General features: G+C 37.7%; 1 protein-coding gene across 3 annotated transcripts in view; it reads left to right on the top strand.

Annotated features, from left to right (window-relative positions):
* Nucleotides 1-2,655: 2,655 nt before the first annotated feature.
* The window catches only part of ndst3 (N-deacetylase/N-sulfotransferase (heparan glucosaminyl) 3), a 75,316-nt gene continuing 54,567 nt past the window's right edge, over nt 2,656-23,404 (top strand). Inside the window, exons 1-3 of one of the 3 annotated variants that reach the window (XM_051893483.1) lie at nt 2,656-4,088; nt 5,864-5,989; nt 6,077-7,325. In XM_051893483.1, coding sequence (XP_051749443.1) covers nt 6,342-7,325 — 984 coding nt within the window. In that variant the 5' untranslated portion in view covers nt 2,656-4,088; nt 5,864-5,989; nt 6,077-6,341. Of the gene's footprint in view, nt 4,089-5,810; nt 5,990-6,076; nt 7,326-23,404 lie in introns of all 3 variants that reach the window. The other 2 variants (XM_051893474.1, XM_051893466.1) reach the window with 2 other exon arrangements.

Here is a 23,404-nt window from a genome sequence, read left to right as displayed (position 1 = left end):
ATGCTTGAGGGCAAGGATCTAACAACATATGCTGGTGCTATGTTAGTCTTTTTAGAGTATTATTCAATTGTAAATATAATGATGATCTTTGTGCACTAGTGTGGCTATTCAGGTTAATACCCCTTCATTTTAAACAATTTTATTAAAATAAATAAGTAATTTTATGTAAGCAATAAGGTACGAAAGGCTGTGCTGTATCGTGAATAAGTCACGGCTGAAGGGCGTTAGGCACGATAAGAAGCGGAGTAACCCCTTCAGCCATGACTTATTCACGATACAGCACCAGCCACGAGTACCTTATTGCTTTTATAAAACGGTTACCACACAACACAAATATTAAAGCCAAAAATATGCATCAATGTAAACTTTCACTAAAAGCCTTCCTTCCGCCGGAAAAAGTAGTCCCTCACCGTGAACAGCAACAGAAGTTACATTATTACGCCATTAGATGGCGGCAAAGACTGTCTTTATGAGTGTGTCAGTCAGTAGCGAAGACTTTTTCATTGAAAAGCCTGAATTGTTGTGAACACGGAACAAGACGCAACTGACAAATGCTTTGACTAGTGCTGTCAGTCACGGGAAAACCCCTTAACTGTTAAAAGGTCAAGATAATACATCAGACATTTAAACAGATTTTTTATTATGAACATAGGACTGACCTGAAGGATAATGCTAAATATGAATGCAGGTAATAAACTTGCTCACAACACTTCTACATAAAAAAGTAAACTTCAATAAACAATATTAATTGAGAACATACAATTTACGTTGCTAAGGGTGGTTGCTAAGGGTGTTGTGTAGTGATACACTGAGCCGTTGGGTGAAGCGGTCATAGCCGTGTTTTATTGTGAATAAAACACAGCTATTGACCAATCAGAATCAAGGACAGGAACTAACCGTTTTATAAATATACATTTTGGCACTGTTACAAATAGGACCAATTTAATTTGCTTTGTAATGTGACTCCATCAAAAACCTTTTTTAAACATGATTTTAAACATTTTATTATAATTTTTGCACATGCAGTTTTTGAAACTACATAGAATGTTTAAATTGTCACACCATAGTACATTTTAAAATACTGAATGCAAAACATTAATTCAAATATAATACAAAAAAATGTGATCGAAAAAGTTCATGTCCATGTCATTTGTCAACTCCCCCAATGTATGTTTATTACATTTATATTCGGTATGTTCATTTAGCACACTGAAAAAAAGGTAACCTAAAAAAGGTAACCTAAAAATGCTAACGTTAATCAACCTAAGTACATTCATTTTTACTAACAAAATATGATAATGATCCATCCATAGAATCTTAAGTATTTGCCTATTAAAATCCAAACAGCAACTTTTTTTTTTGGCCGGGCAGTGTATAATGAGACATAATGTAACATGCAACATGTAATACAGTTCCAAATTTGTACTATATAGTAAAAGTCAGCTTGAGAAGTACATTAAACATTACGCATGTACATTTTTTAGTTTAGAGATTAGTAGGAAGTATATTAAATGTGCTAATGTTTGAGGGGGGAGTTTGGAAGTTCATAATTTCCTTTAATTTTCTTTATGTGGGGGATGGTTTTGATAAGTTAAAGTGTTGGTCCTATTGGGTTTAAATCTAAGTCTTAAATCTTGAGTGCAACACAATGAATCTATAGACAACTGAGGAGCCTCAATTAGAATAACAAATACAAGCTGGGCTTCCCCTGTCACACACACACAATACACACTCGTCACACACACAATTACCCACTTACACACCACACACACACAGAGAGAGACATTCAGAGTATTCTCTCTGCCTCTCTCACTTAATTTTCACACATATTCCCGTCTTTCTCTCGCAAACATACACCTTCACTCTTTTTTACTTTCTTCGAACTCTATAGGATAGAAAACAATAGGTAGTAAATAATCAAATTAAACGCATGTTTTAGCAGAGAACTGCTGGAAGCTTTCAGCCCCATTAGCTCCAGAAAGAAGGAGGGAGAGGAGAGGAATGGACAGGGAGGGAAACAGGAATGGAGAGGAGTGGTGGGAGAGCAAGAGGAAGGAGAGCTGAACGCTTGCCAGACCATCACATTTGGCCCAAATGAGGCATACACTAATGCTGCCTCTTCAGAGTATCTAAGAACTGTGTCCGTGTGTGAGAGAGAAAGATTCTTTGGCTCCTGTCTGTATCAACTCATCAGACTTGCAGGCCACCCAACAGAAGCTCTCATCCTCCTTTAAATAGCTGTTTAACTTTGAGCGTGTGTGTATGTTTGCATGCAGTGAGTGTTGGTTTGTTCTAATCAAATCACACTCACAGTGTTTTAAATGGTCGAGTGTAGGCACTCATGTTTGAACATGTCTCTAATGAGCTCCTTGTTAATAGTTTTCACTTCCTCTTACAGAATTTTGTCCATTTTAAAATGCCCTAATCATCAACCAAAACTGCACCTCCCTTCATACTGTTTAGAATCACATCAATCTTTTTTTTTTATTACAGTTGTAGTTAATTCTGCAGAACAGTTTGCTCCACACTGCCTTTAGCATTTCCGCAGTAGTCAGCACTGTCCTGTTTCATTTTGAGTTAAACCCTCAAACCGTTTTGATTTACGAAAAGCAGAACAGAAAATCCCACTCATAGAGACCAGACTGAGCATTGGAATTAAATGCTGAGAAATATGATGTTAGGGTTTAAGTACCTGCAACTGGGGATTTTTTTTTTTTCTTCTTCTTCTTCTTCTTCTTTACACTTTTTTGTACCCTTTTTTTTATGTTAAAAACCAGCAGCTATAGCAAGCATTACAGGATGCCTTAGTGACTTTTTTTCCCTTTATTTTGTCATTAAATTAATGTTAAAAAAATCAACATCTTTGAGACATTAAAATCTGTTACCACATTGATAATAATATAGGTGTGACAATAGAATATGATGCCTTAAAATTAATCAAAATTGGTCTCTTCTGAAACCGCAGTCAATAATAAAATGAAAAATCTCAATGTTACAAACACAAATACCATCAGAATACAAAATTGGCACACGACGATAAACACAAAGCATAAATTGATGCATTCAGCATAAACACTCCATTGTCCGTAACTGATTACAAAAATAGAGTCTAAATAAAAAAAATAAAAAATAAAAAAATGTGATTTGTTATTGCATTCATCAATTTCCCCATTTTATTAGACAATACATTTTACTTGTCAAAAACACAATTTTAACAAAATTTTAGGCCTATTTCATTTTAACAATATAGTACTTTTTTTTTGCTTTTTTACTTTTTTTTTTTACAGTAAAATTACATGTAGGCTATTGTCTTTTAAATTACAATATAGTTTCACATATATGGTGAGGTAACTTGCAGCAGGTTTTTAGCTACTGTAGGCCTACTGTTGCTTTCCTCTGTTAAAATTACTGATATTTTTATAAACACTGAGTAACGCAAATTTGTATAAAGTGAGACTACATGTAGGCTAGTGGAGCAGGCCTATTATTTTGCTGAGCTGCTTTATATTGTGAATTTAAACAATAGGCCTACTACTATCCTATATTATTATTAAACGAAGAAAATAATTAGTAATTAGAGATACCGTAATAAAAAATTATTAGCATTTGTCACACTTTCCATGTATTTATACTTGCCATACCATATAAATTGCCAATCACTCTGAGCATCTCTCTCTCTCGCTCGCTCACTCTATGTTGGTGAGCTAAAGCGCAGAGAGCGGCAGCGGCACTATTCAGTCACTGCTGACAGTGGAGGGGAGTCCTGTGTCTCAGCGCTCCTCTCGGGATATTCTTCAGTTCGTCTTTTGAGCGCTTTTGCTGTCTCCAGTCCTGTCTCTCCTCCTGTCTCCAGACCTGTCTTCCCCCCGCGCTCCTTTAATCCGTGTCGCAGTGAGAGAAAGGGAGAAAGGGGAAGAGGGCGCGGAGAGAATAGCGAACCGGTCCCCGCATCATTCCAGATGGCTGCCTCTGAATCAGTGAATGAGATTGGGCGCTCGGGTTCAGAGCTGTAAGGAGCTGGTGTTCCGGAGAGAGGCGGCTCTGGTGTGACAGCTTCCCGCTCAGCTGTGCCTCAGGTTCGGCTCAAGGTAAGAAAGCTCGTCGGCCGGAGAAGGCGAAAGTGCGGCTTATTCTGAGTTACGTTTAGTGTTGTAACTTTGTGCTGATTGGGGTGCTGAACATCTTTGTGTGTGTAAGATTTAGAGATATGCTGTGCTGGAATGTCACATTACCAGTATCGGACCGGAGATGCTGTGCGTTTAATTTCGCTCGCGTTGTATTTAACGGCTTTAACGGTCTTTTATTTTAATACAATTTCTCTTGAGCAAAATCAGTTCTTAAAGCGTGATTGATAACGATCTCCGGTTTAGTTTGAAGAGCGACCGTTAATGCGCACCGATAACACATGCACATGTGCATGTTTGTCTTCATTTTATAGCCTATCTCTTGGGTTAATTAAAAAAGTATTTGAAAACATTTTCTAAAATAATTTTCTAGCTGACAGAACATCGTAAACATTCTAACAGCCATAGTGGTCTTTTTAGAATCCTTGAATGTGTTAAGGCTCAATTTACTTGTAAATTTAGGCTACTTTAGCCTATGTTTGTTTGTTTCTAAATATTCGACTTACATTTTCTCTTTTTGTTTTAGACTTTGCCTCAGGTTATTTTTGACATAAAACTGTTAATCTTAAACAGAAACTGTAGCTTTTTTGGGTTTTTAACCAAAATGTACTATTAATGTATTTAGTCTGTTAAACATGACAGGACTGAGCAAAGACATGTCTTAGGTATCCATATTTAGTATTATTAGTTTTAATGCAAGTTAATGTAGGCAAAATATCTAATCTCTGGCGATGTTTCCCTTTTTAAAGAATGCGCCGCCTCGCGGGGAAACACGCACACGCGCGCGCACACTATATTAGTGAGGACATCTCATAGACGCAGTGGGGTTTTTTTTTATAAGAAGATGATGATTTTTACTAAACGTAACCCTTATACAAACCTGTTGACGTTAGATTGAAAACAAAATATGATTTGACCGATTTATAAGCCTGTAAAATAGCGAGGACCACTTCAAATGTCCACACAACTAGGTTGTTTACCTGTAAAAGTATTAGCAAGTATTAGCCGAATCTGCACACACAGCGGGACTTTGCAACCGCCAGACTACACTAAACTTGTTGATTATTAAGTTTTCAGTAAACATGGTAGAATAGTGAAATATTAATATGCACCTGCAAAAATAAGCACATGTTTTTGATATAGAATGTCATGTAGGCTAAATGCAATTACTAGCATGTCACAATCTAATCCACTTTCTAAACCGTTGCTTGAGTTATAATACAGAACTAGGAGCACTCTTTTGGTAATCTGTTTTTCTCGCCCTATGAAATTCATCTCCCGACTCACATTCCCACTTTCTTGAATTCCCCTGTGATGTTCCAGCGCAACGTTGTAATCTGTTATTTCAATCTTGTGTAATTCATGTTCCTTTAATTACATACTCCGATATCACACCGACCATGACATGCACATAGCCTCGCACACACACATAAACAGAGAGTGAACAAGTGCACTTGTTGGATGTACTGCATTTGCAGTTTATGAGAAAATATCAAACCATCCTCATTGTATTTGTCCACTGTGTTAGGGTGTCTACAAGAAGAAAAAGAGAGTGTACACTTTCCCTTTTTCTGCATTAGCAACTTTTTGAAGACAAAATGTGGTCATGTAGATTACCTGATGTACATGCAGTATACGTGTGACACAGTCGATTCCTATTGGACAAATGATGAATTTCTCCCTTAGAGCCACCCTTAGGCTCCCACTGGCTCAGCCTCCAACTTCCTATTTATATACAGCCAATCACACACTCCTCCCGGGAAGTGTTGGCCACAGCTGGTGAAGTGTTGATTGAAAACAACCTGAAGGCTGACGGCTGAATTGCCCCTCAAGAGCATCCATACACACCCCTGATGAACACTTCTGTAAGAGGAACACACACACCTCAGAGATACTTAAAGTTGTACTAAAACATAAATTTGCTTGTCGTTTGTCATCTGTATCCTCTCCAGGTTCGTTGGGGGTCAGGAAAAATCTCAGGACATGGAGGGCTGCTAGTTAGGTGAAGGATTCATTTCGGGAACAGCTGGTGTCATAGGCTGAACATTGTGCCACATTATCAACCAAAAGCCTTGGAAGCGAATTTGCCAGTTTTGTGAGATGGTCACATGACTGCAGCATGATTACCAAAAAAGCCAATTTGCATCTTTAGCCCGCCTCAGTGATCAATCAGAGACTCCCACCCACACACACTCCCACACATGTGCTCCGTTTGCCATGAATCTGGCCACCAAGCTGCGGAGGAATCTGAGGAGGCTGGTCATCCTCCTCGCCACCTTCTGTATGGTCAGCGTTTTAGTCTCCGCCTACTACCTTTACACAGGCTCCACCCAAGAACTGGATCTCACGGACCGCGCCATAGGTCCAGACTGTGCTGACCTCCGGGCCCTTCCTATCCGACAGTCAGAACCTCGGACGCCAAAACCAATCGATCCGTCACGTAAGGATCCGGTGGTGCTGGTATTTGTGGAGAGTCAGTATTCTCAACTGGGACAGGACATCATCGCCATTCTAGAATCCAACCAATTCCGTTACCACGCTGAAATTGCGCCGGGGAAGGGTGATATTCCACCTCTAACGCACAAAGGCCGTGGACGCTATGCACTGGTCATCTACGAGAACCTTCTCAAGTATGTCGGGATGGATGCGTGGAACCGCGACCTGCTGGATAAATACTGTGCCGAATACAGCGTTGGCGTCATTGCATTTCACCGTGCAAGTGAAAACTCCCAGCCTGCACTGCAGCTGAGGGGTTTCCCTCTGACATTGCGAACAAATGTTGCACTTCGAGACTGTTGCGTAAATCCACGCTCACCTTTGCTCTACATAACACGGGCAGAAGTGGATCGAGGGCATTTACCAGGAGAAGACTGGACTGTGTTCCAGTTCAATCACTCCACGTATGAACCCGTCCTTTTGGCTAAAACTCGGCCCAGTGAGAGTGGGGCGGCCCAGATGATCCCAGGTCCCCAGGGTCTTCATGCTACCGTCGTGCAGGACTTGGGTCTGTACGATGGGGTGCAGCGTGTGCTGTTTGGACATGGGCTGAGCTACTGGTTACACAGACTCATATTGGTGGATGCCATCGCTTATCTCACAGGCAGGAAGCTGTCACGATCTCTGGAACGCTACATCCTGGTTGACATAGATGACATTTTCGTGGGGAAGAAAGGGACGAGAATGAATGTGAATGACGTGAAGGTAAGAGGTGGTTGAAGAATATGCGTGTTAATTTGAGTAAATTTAAATACAATAAATTAAAAAATGTAAAAATAAATTATAAAAAAATAGATAAAAAGCATCACCAGGGACATTCTACATTTTACAAGCACATTTATCACAAGATTTTTCCAACCTGTTCCAATTAATCACAAAAGACAGAAATTGAGCTGTAGCTGTGTGGGATTTTTTGGATGCAGCATTTGGTGAAAATTTAGTAAATCAGACGTGAACATCTGCGACTGATTATCAACCAAAAAGACTAAATATCAATTTGGTTAATTTTTAGTCGCAGGTGTTCGCGTCTGATATATTATGTGAATGTTTTCGTGAGGACAAGAAGGGGATGTTGTGTGTTTGTGTCACTGAATTGGAGTGGGTGTTTGAGTTGGCCTCAGTCAGTATAAAGAGGCTATTTAGAGGGACAAGAGCAGTAAAATGGTGTTCATTCTCTCTTTCACATACTCATTCATAATCTCGTTCCCACGTTTGGCCCCTCTCTGAGGCTGTTCAACAGATTGAAGAGCCGCTCACACTCTATTGTGAGATGACTTCATGACTTCCAGAGCTTTCAGTTTCAAGTGCATGCACATGAGTGTGTATATGAATTAATGCGGACATTACGCAACAATTAGAAATGGATACAATAGGGGAGAGAGTCAGATATTTAAAGGAACAATTTACCTATGAAAATTCTGTCGTCATGCATTTATTTTGTTCCAAACCTTTATGCTGTTATTTTTTATTATATTTATTTGGAACTCAATGTACAATGTAGAGTTTTTTGAAGGATCGTTACGCAGCTCTTGCCAAAGTTCATAATGAACTGTCAAAGCACAGAAAACACCATAGAATTAGTCCATACAACTTGTGTGCTATATTACAAGTCTTCTGAAGCTATCTGATAGGCTTTTGTAAGGAACAGCCTAAAATGAAATGAAATTAATGAAAATTCACTCATCATTTACTCACCTTCTTTGGAACACGAAAGGAGATAATTTAATGAATAGCCGGTTGGGTGAATTCAATACAGTGGCACTACATTGTGACTCACTTTAACACTTAACAAAGCACTTAAAGAGTGTCAACAAAAGTAACTGCAACTTCCTGATCGTTTTCCAAAAGGTTTTAGTGAAAAACAACCCAATATTTAAAGGATTAGTTCACTTCTGAATGAAAATTTTCTGATAATTTACTCACCCCCATGTCATCCAAGATGTTCATGTCTTTCTTTCGTCAGTCGAAAAGAAATTAAGGTTTTTGAGGAAAACATTCCAGGATTCAAAGGGTTCTACGCGATCCCAGACGAGGAATAAGGGTCTTGTCTAGCGGAACAATCTGTCATTTTTTAAAAAAAATAAAAATTTATTTACTTTTTAACCACAAATGCTTGTCTTGCACTGCCCTGCGATGCACCACGCATTACGTTGAAAGGTCACGTGTGACGTAGGTGGAAGTACCGCGGTAGGGCGAAAAACGTCATCTAATTTTCTCTTCCAACTTCAAAATCATCCGATATCATTGTTTTACCTTTTTTTTTTGTAAAGGACGTTTGGCTTAATCTTTGCACGTTCTCTTTGTAGACACTGGATCGGTACTTCCGCCTATGTCACGTATGACCTTTGTAAGCATTTGTCTTTAAAATGTATATACTTTTTTTTTTTTAGAAAATGACCGATCGTTTCGCTAGATAAGACCTTTATTCCTTGTCTGAGATCGCATAGAGCCCTTTGAAGCTGCACTGAAACTGCAAGTTAGACCTTTGACCCGGTGAACCCCACTGAAGTCCACTATATGGAGAAGATTCCTGGAATGTTTTCCTCAAAAACCTTAATTTCTTTTCGACTGAAGAAAGAAAGACATGAACATCTTGGATGACATGGGGGTAAGTAAATTATCAGGAAATTTTCATTCAGAAGTGAACTAATCCTTTAATTATGTACAATAAAATTGTGGCAGTCCCCATTGATCTGCTGTGCGCCATGCAGCACAATACACTCCTGTCCTGTAGGTGGTGCAAATACAATATCCTTCTACTTCTGCTGTTTTAAAGGCGGCTGTCAAATCAATGCAGTGTTGCCAAGTCTGCGGTTTTCCTGCAGAATTGGGCTACTTTTACACTGTTGCCACGGGTTGTTTTTCATGTCCGCGGGTTGAATCGACCCAAAATAATGTGATGTTTAGTCCCTAGAATGCAAATTTTACCAGGGGAGCCCCGCAAAAATGCGAATTTTACCCTCCGGAACACGATTTTTACCGTGGGACCCCTGAAATGCCATTGGGCTAGTTTTGAGGAGCAATTGGGCATGTTTTGTTGTGAAAACCTGGCAACCCTGAATCAATGGCTGCATCCGAAAACTTGCTGCCCTATCAGGCAATGACTTTGCAGGCAGCGTTTGCGCACAAAGGCACCTCACGAAACTGATTTTGGACAGGCTTCTGAGGCAGTGTAACGGTTTAATGATCTACAAGAAAATAGAACGAGCTTTGGTGATAACTAAGTGAATATTTATTACTGCAATAGTAATTTCTCGCTATAAATGACATCAAAAGTGGAAAACAATGGTCAAAAACGTACATTTATACACCAACTGACCACCAACCGCAACTTTCAGATGCCATCTTTATTTTTTTATTTACTGTCACAGATTAGAAAGCACAGAATTGTGGGATATCAAAGACAGCGAAGGATACATCTATGCTGCCTTCAAAAATGATGAAGGCATCTCATGAGACAGGAAGTAAAGCTAACTTTGGATTCGGACATGCATTGATGCCTTCCTACCTCGGAATGCGTCTTCCGAAGGCAGAATTTTTCAGTTTTCAGATGCAGCCAAAGTAAAAAGGTTAATTTCCGCCACCTACTGACTGAAGTGTGAATTGCCAAATGGCACCCAGGAGAGCAATGGAGGCCTCCATGATTATACTGTAAAATTGTTTAAATGTTCCATTATGCTTTATTTAGTGTGAATTTACAACTTTTATGGTGATTTTTTTTTGTCCTTTTTGAAACTTAATGCCACTGATGCCTACGAAGTGTTGTTCAATGGAAAGAGTTGCTAAAAAGTTTTTCCTTATTTCTACTTTCATGGAAAACAGCATGAAGGTTTAGAACAAATTTTCTATTCCCATCATTCACAGATTCTGTATGGTTTTCATGCCCTCTTTTAGTCGTTTTTAGCAACCCTTTCTTAACTAAAATGGCCTGTACTACACATCTTTCATGATCATCTTCCAATGATCTTTCTGATAATTTAATTGGAAGCAGTTTCCATCCAGAAACTTTTGGTACTATTTGTAATTACTAATTAGGTATATGCATATTTTTGTGGCATTTCCATAAATATTTAATAAGGAGAACTATAAAAAAGGTACCAAACATTTAGACATCTTTTTCACAAACCTAAATCTGACTGGCTTCAATTATTTTAAAATATTGAACACTTTGGACACAGGAAGTGATGACACATTCTTTGTGGTTGCTCCTTATGGGTCTTTTCCTACTATAAACAGTATAGTACCATTACCTAGCGTGGGTACACATTTAATTTCCGAATCTAATGTTCTCTGAGAAAGGTTAGTGGCTAAGCACGTGACACCTCCCCAGATGTTGCTAGCTAAGAATGTGCACTGTCAAATTCTTCCCGATTGGTCTGAGCTAATTTAGACCTGGCAAATGAGCCAGTTGTAAGATGGAGATTCTGGAGGGGGTGCTCAGGGAGAGAATTAGAGCTAGTCGCTCTGGAGCATGGCTGGAAATGTCAGCGGAAAATTCCCGGAGGATTCTGGGGAAAAACAAGGCGTGTAGTGATGGGGGAGAGAAGTGGGAAGGCTTTGATCCACCAGCCATTGTTTTTAGCCACTGTTACCGTTGGTTATAGAGAAGAATCTGACTGTTTATGGCAGGCTGTCAGAATCCAGAACAGGTGCTTGTGTTTGTGCGTGTGTGAGGAAAGGCTGATACTAAGCCAGTGGAATGAAATGGCAGATAACAGCTAATCAATGGAAAACCCATGGTTCTCAACTGGTGGGTCGCGACCCAAAAATGGCACACAAGTCTGTTCTTAGGATCATAAGGCAAAAACAATGCTAAATACCAAAAATAAAATGCAACTAATCATATAATCTCACATTGTTAGGCTAATGATCTTACAAGGGAGGAGAAAACATTCCCCATTTATTTGCTGTGTATTAGTAGAAACTGCTTGGTAGAAAGTAGCCGACATGTCCTGATTCTCGAAAAGCAGGTAAAAAAAGATGAAAACAAAATACATTCCAGACTTTGTTAAATATGTGTTCACTTAAATTTAATATAAACATGGTTTTTGCACATCATTTGATCAGGCTCCTAAAGTAAAACCAGTTGAGAGCCACTGGTTTGTAAAACATCACCAAAATTCTTAGATTACTGAAACAATTATACAACAGTTACTTTTTGACTTTTGGCATAAATAGGCTCATGTTGTGTATTTGTTGAGAGTGTAAAGATGAGAGAGCGAAAACAAGAGGGAGAGTGAGACAGAAAGGAACCCTGTGTGCTCTAGATATAGGTGTTGTAGATTAGAATGTCACTCTTAGTGACTGGTTGCCATATCTCCCATCAACCCTTGGGGCAGGCTAAAAAAACAGGGGACACCAGTGATAAATGACTCGATGCACACTTGCACACACTCACAAACACAAATGGGATTTACCCTCACTTTATGTGTGCGTGTGTGTGTGTGTGTGTATGGATTCCCCAAGCAGAGATTCTGCTGAAATTGCAGTTAAAGTGACCTTGTGTTGGTGGTTGTGTAACAGGACATTTAAGTACAGATGTGTGTATGTGGAACTTTGCAATTGTATGGTCGTGTGTGTAAGGCCATTGTGTGACAGCATGTGTAGTGACAGCATGTGTAGTACTGAACTCACCTAGCTTGAACTGCAGTATTTATGAAGTATTTATGAATTTCATTATACACACTTGGGCAATATATTGCAGTGATTTTTCTGATCATTTTGGCATGGAATTTTTAATATATGAACTAATAATATACACTACCATTCAAAAGGTTGGGGTCAGTAAGATTTTTAATGGTTTTGAAAGAAGTCTCTTATGCTCACAGAGGCTGCATTTATTTAATCAAATTAGAGTAAAAACAGTAATATTGTGAAATATTATTGCAATTTAAAATCATTGTTTTATTTTTGAATGTGTTTTCAAAATGTAATTTATTCCTATGATGGCAAAGCTGAATTGTCAGCAGCCATTACTGCAGTTTTCAGTGTCACCTGATCCTTCAGAAATCATTCTAATATGCTGATTTGATGCTCATGTAACATTTCTTTTTATTATCATTGTCGAAAACAGTTGTACTGCTTAACCGTGATACATTATTTCAGAATTCTATGATAATTAGAAAGTTCAAAAGAAATGAAAAAGATTTTTTTCTGTAGCATTGTAAATGTCTTTACTGTCCCTTTTAATTAATTTAATGAATCCTTGCTGAATAAATATATTAAAATTGGCATTAAACAGAAGTTGCGATAGTCTTTTCTTACCTACTGTGATGTATATATCCAAGTTAAACGGCTTCTGGAAGAAGAAAAAATGTAGGGTGGGACTTAATTTCGTCAATCAGGAATTGATTGGTTGGTTTTGGTTTGCTATTCCTGTGATATCATGTGAGTGACAGGTTCTCCTGCCCTCGCGTCAGTAAACACATCATCATCAAGAGATGTTGTTGCAAAAGGAAGGGAAAGTTGTTTTGATTAAAGATTCTGAGAGCACATGAATTAAAAAAAATAATGATGTGTACGAATAAATCATTTATAATACTTATTGCAATATTCCATAAAAAAAAAACAAGAATTGTCCATTTTGATTTCATGGTGACTTTATAAAAAATCTTACTGTCCCCAATCTTTTGAATAGTAGTGTAAAGTACCACAAATAAAACATATAACAATGGCTATCAGCTGCTCATCTGCGCTTTGAGACTTCCTGTTTGCTTCAGTTTGTTTAGGTGAAATCAAACTATCTATTTCAGTGAATAGATTCAGTAGTTTATTTGCATTATCACTCAAAAATGTTCACTGAGGTCACTGTGTAGCATTTTTAATATACTAAAAATATATAGGAAAATGGAAAAAAAAAATATTTTGCAGTTTATTACTATGCTTATGGTCATGGAAAACCATGGAATGGCTTAATTATTTTTAACTGGATTTTGATTGCGTTTGACATCTTGCATGAATTATTTTGAATCTAATTGGATACAAAGGCTGTTTGGTCGAAATGATGGTTTCTCTGAAACAAATCCCTCTTTTGCCATTTCAAAGCAAATGCATAAATATCGAGATATAACTGCTATATCTTGTGGCCCTAGTACACTTACAGCAGGTCATTGTGTATGTGTGTGTGGTGTGTAAGTGTGCATGGTGAGTATGATTCTTGGCTTTGAAGCAGCATATAGATGAGGATTAAAGACAAAGCTGCCACTTCTTCAGCTGCACACTGACTTCAACATGTACTGTAAGACAGAATCACAGTGAACAGAATCACAATATCAAAGCTATACCTGCACACATTCAGCCAGAGACAGAGAGCAGAATCAAAGTGACTCCTGAAGCCTCCCTCCCTCACACACACACACGCTCACACACACACACACACACACACACAAATATGGGTTAGAAAACAGGGGAAATGAGAAAGAAGAGCAATACAGCCACTCATTTCCGTTCCAGATACTTTTTAAGTGAGATAAAGTGATTTAAAGAGATCCGATAAATATAAATACACGATGGTGTCAAGAAGGTCAACAAGCAGAAAGATGGACAAAATAGAACAAAGATATTGAAAGAATTCAGACTTTTACATTGATCTTTTTTTACAAGAGCTTCTGAGGCCCACAGGACTTATGTAGAAATGTATTTACAGAATATTCCTTGTGAATTCTTATTTATTCTCCTTTTTTTGTTGTGAAAACCAGAGCAGTTTAAAGTGGAGTTGGTCTTGTGTATCAAGATCTTTGACTAAACGTCATAATGTCTGGTCCACAGTGCAGCTGCATCTGACCAAGAAACACCCGCTTAGATTGGAAGAGACCTTTTATCTGACTTGTGAACCAACTGCCATTTTTTTGTTTTTCTTGCTGTTTAGGAGCAGATTTTTTGATGTGCATCAATCTCTACAAACTGTTGTAAACTATATACAGAAAAGTAGCAGAAAATATGTATGGACTTAGCACAGTCATCTCAAATTCTGCCCTCAAGTGCTCATTGTATCAACCAGTTCCTTGTTAACAAGACTTTGCTTCCCTGAGGACTGATAAACCACCCTGTGAGCCTTTACTCCCGGAAGTTGTCAGATTAGTGCTTGCCAGATTGAGCAAGTGCTTTCCAGTTTTGTGTGCAATATGCATCAGAATGTGGGCGGTTCAGGCTGTTTGTGAATAAGACTAGCTTAAATGTAGAACTAACTGTTTTTTGGATAGCCTTGCAGTCAGTGCTCCAACATGTGACACAGTTGAACATCGGTTCAAGTACCAGCTTGTTGTCCTTTCCAATCCCATCCCCCTCTCTTTCCTGTCTATTCTAAATAAATGCAAAAAATGCCAAAAAAAAAGAAAAAGTGCCACACCAACTTGGACAACCACCTGCTCCTTAGACTGCATTTCTGGCAAAGTCTCAAGTTCAGTGGCAATTTCTTGTGTATTTTGGTAGGTAAACAGACTGCTTATCTAGAAAAGCTGCAGGTCAGAGATTTTGTAATTTGTGGACCTCGTCAGTGCTTGATTGTGTAGTGTGTGCTCTGCTCTGCTAACAAGATGACAGATTTAAAGAATGCTGTATAATGTGAACACTGCAATAATTTTGGTAGTTTAAAAGTCACGTGAACCTGACACTTTTAGAGCAGATTGAAACTGAAGCATCAGTCCGATGTTAAATCTGAGATTCAGGAGGTCAAACACAGAACAACCAGAGAAAAACTCACACACCAGACCTATTTTCAGAAAGTATTGATCCAATGATATTTCTGCTCTGAGTAAGATGGAGCTGGTGTATGTGTGTTTCCGTTAAAGGGCTACGTAGGTTGCTAAGCAGCTGTCTTCATTTTCAGCCGCACACTCACATCAACAACACGCTCACATGTGTGTCCTCTCGCACTTGACACATTATGAGGTTTGTTGGGGAAGCTACATGCCAAGATACAAGCTACACATCATTTAAAGTACAGACAAGCTACCCTTAAGAAAAATAGTTAATAAATAACAAAATGTATCTAACTACATTAAAGATAAGGTAACATTATCTTTTAAATTATATAATTATCAGATTCAGTTTAAAAGAGCCAAATTTACTAAGGAAAAAAAACAAAACAAAGGATAACAGTTAGGGCATCATTCTCAGTATATGCATAAATTTACACTAAACTAATAAAACAAAAAAATAATTTATATAACAAACTATATAACATAGTAAATATGTATGTATGTAGGGTGTTATATAAATCTATAGAGCATATATAATAGCATAATTTATATAACGGTGTTGAAAACTGATGAACAGCTGAATTAATTATTTTATTTTGCTAGATAAAGATTATGTAAAATTCCAATTTAATCAGTAAATGTATTTTTTTACCACTTCAATAAAATAAAAGTCTGAAAGAAGCGGACTTACTAAAATGAATAATATTTGTGTTATAAAGAGATATTCTAGTGGAGTGCAGTTGTGGGGAAACTTTTTTATTTTTAACTATTTCGAAGACTAAAAATATAATTCTCAAAATTTTGATGAAACATTAATATCTATGTTAGCCGGCTGACATATTTATATCAGTAGAATTTGTAAGAACAATGTCAATTCTTGGCAAAAAGCAATTTTAAAAGTTATTGAACGATTTTAAAAGTATATGAACACAGCTCTGGCCCGACAGAGTAGGTTATAGTTTTGTTAAATAAAGTTGTGCTATTTTGATAAGATGCCAGTGTACATATACATGGATAGATAAGAAGGAGGGGAAACAGAAAGCTGTGTTGCTGAGAAAGGAGTGTTGCTGTGACAACAATATGTTTGGCATTTGTGTGGGATTATTTCTTTTTGCCATCCTTTTCTCTCCACCTTTATTTTTGTCCTTTTATCCCTCTTATTCCCCGCTCTGCTGTTTTTATATAAATACAAATCTACAAGCTTTAGCATTTTCACCCTGCATAATAGAAAAAACCATGGCTTATCTATGCGAGCTCATCCTCTCTGCGCCTGTATCATGGTTCATGCTCGTTACCCAAAAAAGAGCTGGGAAGTGCTTTGTACATTTTGGGCAGGTGTGTTAAAGTCTTGTTGTAGCGATGCCCTGTGTCAGCAAGTGCACATGAAAACATAATGCATAGCTGCCATTTCCTGCTTCTCAGTTCAGGTGGAGTGTTTTTGGTTGCAGCTATAGATCTCTGATTCCTTAAGAAAAGTTTAAGAAAATTCACACACCTACGTCTGTGAACACAACATAATAGTAACAGCATCAGAAGAGTCAAGTCCATTCAAACTAAGTAGACATGTGCCTGCTCAAATTTCTGAGCCAAGTGTGTGTCCCTTTAAATGCAAATGAGCTGCTGCTCCCGGCCAGCTTTCCAGAAGAGGGCGGAGCTTTAACAGCCCGTGCTTCGGAAACTTGAAAACAACAAGCAGGAGAATCTCATACAACCAAAATACAACCAAAAACCAGCCTTACATTATTCAAACCGGAGTCGGACACTGATGGAGAGACTCAGGAAGAAGTTACAACTTATAGAATGCAACTAGGCATTTCTGAACAGTTAGTTTATAAAATTTATGTAGTTGTTGTGGAGTTGATTCAACTCATCGACTAGCATGTGCTGTCATGTTAATCTTTTGGTCAAATCCAGCATTGAACTGACCCTTGTTTGTGAAGCAGTCTGGCGTAAAATGATTTGTGCAAATGTATAACACTTCACCGACTTTCGTTGGCACATTTTCTTCATAATTGAAATTCAACCACGGTGTCCTCAGTGGCTCAGATGCAGAGGGTCTATGGAGAGTCTTATGTTCATTGGTACATCCAATAACAGAACATTTGTAATTTTTTTTGCCGCAGAGTTTTTATATCTCCAGCTGCTACAGCGAGTAAACAAATAGCGGACTGCTGTGGCTCTCTCAGGGCAGTATCTATGTGAACAGGGCAGATCTTTACCAGTCATAGGTGGGGTTTCCCTTTTCTTACGTAAGAGTAGGAGGAAATCTGGAACCGTGTGTTTGGAGAACACACGGTTTTTTTTATGAGGATTTATGAGGATTATTAAGATTATTAGGAGTGGGTAGATTTTTACCATTATAGGCTGGTTGTTTACACACACTGTGGACACACATCTGTTTTCAAACACCTTATAAAAGTGAATTTTGCATAATAGGTCTCCTTTAAAGGGGACCTATTATGCAAAATTCACTTTTGCATGGTGTTTGGCTATAAATGTGTGTTGGCAGTGTGTGTACACAGCCACCCTATAATGATAAAAATCCAACCACTCCTTTTGTTTTAATCCCCATAAATCATAAGCAGTGTCTCAGAAAAAGCAGTTTCCAGATCCTTGGCAATGTGACGTCACATTAGCCACAGGTCCCGCCCACGAATGTTGACAGACACTGCCGTTTTAACATAGAACCGCCCCGAGCGAGTTTACAGCCAGTTTTACAGTCCGCCATTACTGCACTGACGAGAATGTCTCCCAAGCATTTTAGGTGTTCTGTAGCTGGATGGATTAATCCACATAGCTCTCTCCATTTACTCCCTAAATCTGAGCCGCTGAAGACGAGGTGGATTCATTTTGTTTTCAAAGAAAATGCTCCCTCAACTCTACCGAAATTCGTTTATGTCTGTGCGAATCATTTCACACCGGACTGCTTTGTGAACGTATGTCAATATAAAGGGACAATACAAAACAGAGGTTGTGCTAAAAAATTGTTACTCAAGGATAGATCAGTAAACTGTTTGTGATCCAGCTTACAGTCTCCAGAGTGATACTGGATACGGCAGTAATGAAGGTGAGAGCACTTTATTACAGTTAATCGGAGTTAATTTACGGATATAAAGTTTACCAGTTTATTAAGCACCACCCGAAAAGGCACAAGGTCTTTATATATTTGTTTACTGTTAGTTGTAACGAGTGTTTCTGTGTAATTTGCTATGTATGTTGATGATAATGCAAGAGAGAGAGAGAGAGTTTATGGATAATATTTTAATGCACACTTGCACTGTGTTTTATTAAGCTCTTACAGTGATTTTCTAGAGTGAAAACAGACGCTTCATCTTTTGTGTGAAGTACAATAAACATCATAAAACTCATCGGTAAAGTCGAACGGGGTCCGGTACAACAGGCTTGTACTAATATAGTGAATAAAAACACAAAGACAATATAAGTTATAACTGTAATTGAACTAAACTATACCTGTTCTATCTCCATAAAGCATATATTTGCAGTTTCTGACATTATAGTGCTTCCTGACTGAATCCTGACAGGGGAGAACGAGCTCTTGAAGCTCCGCCCTCTTTTGGCCGAGCGCAGCAGCTCATTTGCATTTAAAGGGCCCACACTGAAACGGCGTGTTTTTGCTCCACCCCAAAAAGTGGCAATTTTAACATGCTATAAAAAATTATCTGTGGGGTATTTTGAGCTAAAACTTCACATACACACTCTGGGGACATCAGAGACTTATTTTACATCTTGTAAACTGGTGCATAATAGGTCCCATTTAAACAAAAACCATACAACCAGACTTAATGACTTATCTCATCTTGAGCATCAAGTGAGCTAATTTTGTCAATGGTTATCCTTTAAAGCCCCACTGAATTGGCATGAAACGCGCAGCATTATTCAATGTGTTGACGTAATTTCAACTGAAACAGGAAGACAGGGCGGGATATATCGAACAGCTCCGAACCTTTTTTAATATAGCCAATAGCGTTACATTTATACCACAGCTCAGCCAGAGCCGTAAAACCCTCAGTTTCCCTCTAATCTCTAACCATTTCTCCTCCTACTATCCTCTATCACTTTAAAATACAGTATCCTATATCACTTTAAAGTATCCTATATCACTATCCTATATCACTTTAAAATACAGCATTCTTTGCAGAATTCAAATGGGTCCGATACCTTTTGTGGTCTGAGCCGACTCGCGGTCCGCAGATATGATCCGCTCTGTGATCTTGTGTCTATGGACCAGAGCAGACTGTGCTCGTGCTGCAGCGGTTCACGTGACACTAACGCGAAAACAGACTTCATTCGTGTCAATGGAAAGCATATTTACACTGTCTGAAATGTTACCTATCCTCTATATAGTGCACTATGTGCCATTCACCATGTAGAAACTAGTAAATGTGTGAACAAATGACCGATTTCAGCCGCAGCTTCAGCGTCTGTTTATAGTGTAGAAGGGGGCGGGATTTCAGATTCTAGAGAGCATTTGATTGGACAGGAGATCTGATGAGAAGCTGAAGTGCACGGTGATGTCATGAAAATCTGTGATCCATTTTAGCGGAAGTGAGAGACTGTAAGTTTTGAATGCTTAAATATCTCCTAAATGTGAATTTTGTCGTTGTTTTGGAACACACCAGCTTATTCATAATCTTAAGGCTAACATATTCATACTAAAAGCTAAAAAACTTAAATTTTGATTTTAGGGGGACTTTAAACAATGTGCATGACATCCCTGAATAGTGCTATTGCTGAAATTTTAAAAAATGTGAACTAAAAAAGAATATTTATGAATGAAATCGGCACGATATCTTACAGTCATGTGTTTTTATACCTCAAGGTACTAGATAGTGAATTAAAAAAAAATGCATCTCAGCTTACAAAAACATTCAGCTTTCTGAGCCTCCATACGCCCCCTTGAGGAAGACCACTTCTGGTCCCAGGAACCAGTCCAATGTCAAACACAACCCTACATGATTAAGATGGTTTCTACTTCCCAATGTATTCTTCTGCCCCTCATGACATCAGTAGGATTTAACATGTTTTGCATATAAGCATATCAAATTAACAGTGTCTCCAAAAAAAGAAAAAAGAAAAGAAAAAAGAATGCCCACAGATAGTCACACATAAAAAACTAAATGACAGACATAACGTTTTTTTTTCCATCCAGTAATCTGAGAATAAGTCTTTACTGAGGTAGATTAATGTATATGTGCAGGCTCTTTTTTTCTTATGGCCTCAGGAATAAGCAATGATTTCATGTCCAATAAATATTACATGTGGAGCCTTTCCCGGTTCCCCTGGTGCACGCACACACATGTACACATATGCAAACAGTCTGCCTTTGAAAAGCAGATTTGATCCACAACAGACCGTGTTGAGCTTTTTGGCTTTAGAAAGTCATTAAACACAAACCTAACATGAACTAACTGAGGTAAACCAGATAGATTAGATAGATAGATAGATAGATAGATAGATAGTTTAGTATTTAAGAAACATGTTGCTAACAAAACTCTAGAAATGGCTGTCTCTCTCTTTCTTTGTCCCTCTCTCTCTGTCATTCTCTGGGGGCATGTTCGTCTTCTTGCCTGCCCAGATGTCTTCAGCTATTTGTCAGCATTTCAACAGGTCCCCTCCTCCTTCCCTCCACCACTCTCACTCTTTTCTCCCTCTTTCCCTCTCTCTCTATCTCTCCCCTGTGAGGAATCGATCAGTGCTTTCGGGTCATTAACATGCATCTCTGTCACTCTATCTTCTCCCTGATCGGCCCTCAATGTCAGCAGAGAGTCGCGAGAAGAGAGGAGAGAAAAAGAAAACATTCAGATTCAGATGAAAGAGTGAAGGATAAGAAGAGATAATGTAAGAACCCAAAAGAGGACAGTAAGTTTGAAGGGAAAAAGAAATAAAGGATGAGTGATAAACATACACTTGTCTTGTCATGGATGTTTGTTTTCATCCCTCGCCAGAGGGTCGCCTGCATATGTGCATGTAATGAAATGAAGCACAGCTGTGGTTGCAATCCTTAAATATAATTTGCTCTCTCTGCAGTCTGAATAAAAACCGGTCAATCTTATTAACTCTGCTTATCAGTCCCTTTCTCCCTCTCACTGTTCTTTTATGAGGATCTAAACACCATGAACTTAGTGTAGTTTTGGGGAAACATTTGGAATTATTACTATCTCTGTTAACCCTCTGTTGCACAATGAATAACAATTACATTTTCTTTAAGAGAACATTAATAGGTTCAATAAGGACTTTAACATAGTTAACACAAATTAACATTTGTTAGCGAGTAAACTTCCATTTCAAACATTTCATCTAAATTAACTGTGTTAATTTACTGTGTTAATTTAGGAGGAGGCATTGTCTAAATATCTTTGTTGCCTCAACATTGTGTTAAAGTGTAATGTAATGTTATGTAATGTACAGTGGATATGAATAGAATGTAGACCGGCATGATTGTTAATGAGATGTTTTTTTTGTTTTTGTTTTTCTATTTAATATTATTAAATATCTACCTTTATAGTAGTTACTTAATCAAATAAAGGCCATTTTCATTAGTTTCTGTCATGTAGCAGATAGTGTTTTATATTCAGCATTGGCAAAGTCTTTGATTAATTTATTTCCATTGTCACATAGTGTTGCCTCCAGGAAAAGGAGCCGCTAAATATTACATTTCAAAAACTGTTTTTTATAATAAACTCTCTAACATTATATGAACAGAGTCTATTTTATGCAAAAAAAAAAAAAAAAAGAACTTTTATTTAAACATTGCCTGCAGTTAAAGGCAATTCTGCAAAAAGTCTTATGAAACTGTCCATTTTTTACTGCACACCTATACTGAGCAAGAGAATTATACATCTCTCCATTACGTCTTAAGGGCACTGATTAAATTTCTGTGGAGGAAAAGTCAGTAGAATGCACTTTCCTTGAAGAAACTGTATCTTTCTACGCTCTGATTACTTTGTCTGATTACTAGTTCGGTGGATCGGAGTATATCTGGTTACTTATTAGGCTGAAGCTGATTAATGAATTCAAATGAGTGATTCTACCACTTCAGTTCATCCAAGGCATTTTAGGTCAACCAAAGACAATAAGTTGATGAGCTTAATTGTAATCTCAATTTGAAGTTGGCAAAGACAGCTTGTGAGAGTGGCAATGAAGCTTTTGTGTATGTGTGTGTTTTCTGCAGCATCTGGATTAGTGCAGGCCACAGAATTGATGCCAGTCATAATCTTGGCAGAAATATCCGTTGGTAGTGACTGATGTTGGTACCACAAGTTCTTAACCCTCATGCACTTTGGGTATGAAAGAAAATTGCAAAGAAACATTCTGCAGTAATATATTTAAAAAAAAAACATAAAATAAATAAATTATATATATACAGTAATATATATATATATATATATATATATATATACACACTATATTGCCAAAAGTTTTGGGACGCCTGCCTTTACGTGCACATGAACTTTAATGACATCCCATTCTTAATCCGTAGGGTTTAATATGGAGTTGGCCCACCCTTTGCATCTATTACAGCCTCAACTCTTCTGGGAAGGCTTTCCACAAGGTTTTATGAGTGTGTTTATGGGAATTTTTGACCATTCTTCTAGAAGCGCATTTGTGAGGTCAGGCACTGATGTTGGCGAGAAGGCCTGGCTATTTATAATAAATATGATAGGTTAACATATTTATTTGTTGTTATTCCATGACACTTGGTAAGCTTTATTTTTAAAATAAATAATGCTAAAAAAGTAACTTAGATTATATTAAATCAAAATTAAATTTTACATAAATATTAAATTACATATTAACTGTTTATTTTCATTCCTGTTTAAATAAAATAAAAGTTATTCAGGACACAGTCTTTGTAGGTTGGTCCTGTGCTTCTGAAAGTTTGATTTGTATATAACATTTGTGGTTACATTTTAAATATTAAAAACTAACATTTTAATAAATATGCTGCCTCAATAAATAGTAATGTTAGCATATATTAAAAAATTGGTTTTAATTTTTTTTTGACAATACTCTTGACAGACTGGTATAGTGTAGCAAATGCATTATGGGATACAATTCCATTTA

This window comes from Ctenopharyngodon idella, chromosome 1 (assembly GCF_019924925.1).
Source record: "Ctenopharyngodon idella isolate HZGC_01 chromosome 1, HZGC01, whole genome shotgun sequence".
Classification (NCBI taxonomy): domain Eukaryota; kingdom Metazoa; phylum Chordata; class Actinopteri; order Cypriniformes; family Xenocyprididae; genus Ctenopharyngodon; species Ctenopharyngodon idella.
The sequence above is the reverse complement of the archived record's forward strand: the minus strand, read 5'-3'. Positions and strand labels throughout refer to the sequence as shown.